Genomic DNA, 3,291 nt, shown 5'->3' with positions numbered 1-3,291 from the left:
GGCTCTCCCGGAGGCTGTTAGGAGCAGGTCTCTGGAGTGTGGGAAGCCTGCCGGAGGTAGCGCTGTGCTCTGCAGTCCTCCTCTGTCTGTAAAGAGGGATATTCAGAACCAGGAGCGTGCCAGGGGCGCTGGAGTTTGCCTTGTTTCCTTTGCAGCACTGTTAAAGCTTACAACTAGATTGTGAGTAAAACGTTTTGTATATTTTAGCCAAATATGAAAAAGAGGAAGCTGGAAGACCGCGAAGAGACCTTTCAGGGTAAGAGTGCCCCAGTCTCCTGTGTTGCTGCCTGCCCCTGAACCAGTGCACCGAGCCTTAGGGATGCAAAGTCACCGGAACCCCTCCTGCCCTGTCCCGACAGCAGCTGCTGCTCGTGCAGCCTGTCCCCGCAGCCTGACTATGGACGTTCCCTTGAGGAGGAGTCAGGGTGCAGCTCTTGGAAGCATAATTAGGGCTTCTATGGCAGTCATAAGTAGCGCTTGCTTGAGCTTGGCCTGCTGGCAGAGGCAGCTGGTCCCCCTGTGGCTCTCGGTGTCTGGAGGAAGATGCCAGGCTTTGGGTTCAGCTGAGGCAGAAACAGCGCATCCAGGTGCCTCAGGGAAACCCTCTGTGCCCGGCCTCAGCAGCCTGGAGCTCTTCAGCTCTCGTCTCCGCTCCGCATTTCCTCTTTTCCTTCCTTTGTGGCAACTGCTGCTGTTGAACACGAGATGTCCCTTCCCCACAGGTTAACTGTAGCCTGGCCCAGCGTCCGCCGCACCTTTGCGGGAGATGGGAGCTCGGGTGGACCCTCGGTCCGATTCCCTGGTGCTGACCGAGGCGCTTTTCTCCCCTGCAACAGGTACCAAAGTGTTCGTGATGCCCAACGGGATGCTGAAGAGCAACCAGCAGCTGGTGGACATCATTGAGAAAGTGAAACCAGAGATCAGGCTGCTCATCGAGAAGTGCAACACGGTGGGTCTGCACGCGTGGGGGCAGCAGGATGCTTCTGCTCCTGGAGGGGCAAAGCTGCTGGCAGCGACCTGAAGAGGAGGACAGGCAGGGCTGGTGCTGCAGTGCCCGCAGCGGCAGTCACAGACTCCCACCCAGAGCTCTGTGTGTGGCGGTCAGGAGATCTTCCCCTGGGACGCTGTGCCTGCCTGGCATCGCAGCCGTGCGGGACGTGATCTCCCCCAGTCTGCACGAGCACAAAGGACCCGCAGGAGTTTCTCATGAACCACGTGGCAGAGGCAGGGTCCCAGGGTCTTCTGGTCAGATTTTTGAGGGAGGTCCCCGTGGAGGCGCTGGCACTGATCAGTGCTGCGGTCTTTCCGCTGCAGGTCAAAATGTGGGTGCAGCTTCTCATTCCCAGGATAGAAGATGGAAACAACTTTGGGGTTTCTATTCAGGTAAGGCGCCGCTGGCCCTGCGTGCTGCCGAGACGGAGCCGTGCTCCAGGGATGTGCATCTCCCGGGTTCTGCTGGGCCTGGCGTGACGGTGTCCAGCAGCTGCAGAGCTGGGGCGGGGGCTGGTTTGGGTTTTAAATCCCAGACCTGAGCGCAACATGGCACTGCTGAGACGTGTTCCCGTCAGAGCCCTGAAAGCCGGCTGCGGCCTCACAGAGCCTGTGGCTTCCTTGTCTTCCCTGCAGGAGGAGACAGTGGCTGAGCTTCGAACCGTGGAGAGCGAGGCAGCATCCTACTTGGACCAGATTTCTAGGTAGGTGAGCAAGAATAGGCCTCTTTTTCGGGATCCCTTTGGGAAAAGTGAAGTACTTGGGAAAGTCCCCTGGCTTTTCTAGGGCAGCCTGGTCCTGGAAAAAACCTTGGTGCTATTTATCTGACCTTTAGTCTCTCCCTTTTCCTACCAGATATTATATCACAAGAGCAAAGTTGGTTTCCAAAATAGCTAAGTACCCTCACGTGGTGAGTAAAGGGGGAGGCGGAGCTTTACGTGTTACGTGCTGCTGCTTTTTGGGACTCTTTGGGCTGCTTCATCACTGTCCTTTTTGAGCGGAGGGTCCTGGGGGAGAAGGGGGCATCGTACAAGGATTCAGGATGTGTGTGTTGGAGGAGAGCGAGCTGGAGGGGAGTTCCACTGTAAAGGACAGGACCTTTACTGGTGTGCGGGAGGCCTGGCGGAGCCCGGGCCGCTCAGCCGTGTCTGCTCCCTGCAGGAGGACTATCGCCGCACGGTGACGGAGATCGATGAGAAGGAGTACATTAGTCTGCGCCTCATCATTTCAGAGCTGAGGAATCAATACGTAAGTGAAACCCCGGAGCTGGCGCTGGCTCCCTGCACAGCAGCGGGGAGAGCCCTCTGGTCCTGCTGCTCTCCCCCTCCCCGCGAGCGCCCCTAGTCCTGGCGAGGAGCCCCTCTTCTCCCCGCTCCTCCCTGGCTCCAGTGAAAAGAGCCGGTGGTGGCCTCTCCACCACCTCCTAGAGAAGCCACTGAGCGTTCACAGGAGCCCAGCACAAAACGCTCCGTCCATTTCTCTGGGACCCTGCGGTCCCGAACCCTTCACACAGCACCAGCCATCCCTGGGGGCAGTAAAGAAGCCTCTTGGTGATGGATGCAGCGGCTTCTGTGAAGCCTGGCTGAAGGAAGCCCTTGTCTGAACTCAGGATGTGACGGCAGCCGGGGCTGAGGGCGCTGCCGGGGTGAGCTGTGCTCTCTGTGAAGCTGAGCACTGGGTGACTTCACCCTTCCCATCTGAGGCCTGTTCTCCCTTTTTGCAGGTCACTTTGCATGACATGATCCTTAAAAACATTGAGAAGATCAAGAGGCCTCGGAGCAGCAATGCTGAGACCCTCTATTAAGTGTCAACATTTGAACTTGAGAACTGTTCAGTCAACTAAAGACCGTCATTGCCTTGGTTTGTTACGTGACTATCGAGATGGGAAACTGGCTGGAAATAGTATCGCATTCTTAGTTAAACTCTAAAGAAACTCTCGCCTAGTTTTGTGATTGGTTTTGTTCAGGTCTCAGGAGCTCTCCTTCCCTCTAGTAACTGGTAACGAGAAGGCCGTGCTGCCCCGGGGTGTCCTAGGGACTGCTGCAGGGTGAGAGCCCCAGCCCGGCAGGAACATTCCTTCATGCCTTTCTTCCTGCCTGGGTAGGAGCGACGCTAGAGACCAAGCCCTTGTCCTGTGTCCCATCTCTTGGCTGGAGGCTTCACTGAGTCTCTAGAACGGGGCAGGAGAGCGAGCGTGGGTAGTGGTGCAGTGTGGAGGAGCCTGCTCTCCTCGCTGCTGGCTGCAGCTGGGCCCCTCTGCCGCTGGCGCTCCGTGCTGACGCACTGCAGAGGGGAACAGCC

The 3,291-nt window shown here is 57.6% G+C and overlaps 1 protein-coding gene across 1 annotated transcript in view; it reads left to right on the top strand.

The window, feature by feature from the left end:
* The window catches only part of PSME3 (proteasome (prosome, macropain) activator subunit 3 (PA28 gamma; Ki)), a gene marked incomplete at its 5' end in the record, with an annotated part of 3,970 nt that extends 1,039 nt beyond the window's left edge, over positions 1–2,931 (top strand). The window contains 7 exons of the mRNA XM_010137238.1: positions 208–256; positions 837–949; positions 1,315–1,383; positions 1,627–1,694; positions 1,846–1,900; positions 2,152–2,238; positions 2,714–2,931. Of these exons, the coding sequence (XP_010135540.1) occupies positions 208–256; positions 837–949; positions 1,315–1,383; positions 1,627–1,694; positions 1,846–1,900; positions 2,152–2,238; positions 2,714–2,794 (522 nt within the window). The remainder of the gene's footprint in view (positions 1–207; positions 257–836; positions 950–1,314; positions 1,384–1,626; positions 1,695–1,845; positions 1,901–2,151; positions 2,239–2,713) is intronic.
* Between the last annotated feature and the right edge of the window lie 360 nt (positions 2,932–3,291).

This window comes from Buceros rhinoceros, unplaced genomic scaffold, assembly GCF_000710305.1.
Source record: "Buceros rhinoceros silvestris isolate BGI_N320 unplaced genomic scaffold, ASM71030v1 scaffold22145, whole genome shotgun sequence".
Taxonomy (NCBI): Eukaryota; Metazoa; Chordata; class Aves; order Bucerotiformes; family Bucerotidae; genus Buceros; species Buceros rhinoceros.
The sequence above is the reverse complement of the archived record's forward strand: the minus strand, read 5'-3'. Positions and strand labels throughout refer to the sequence as shown.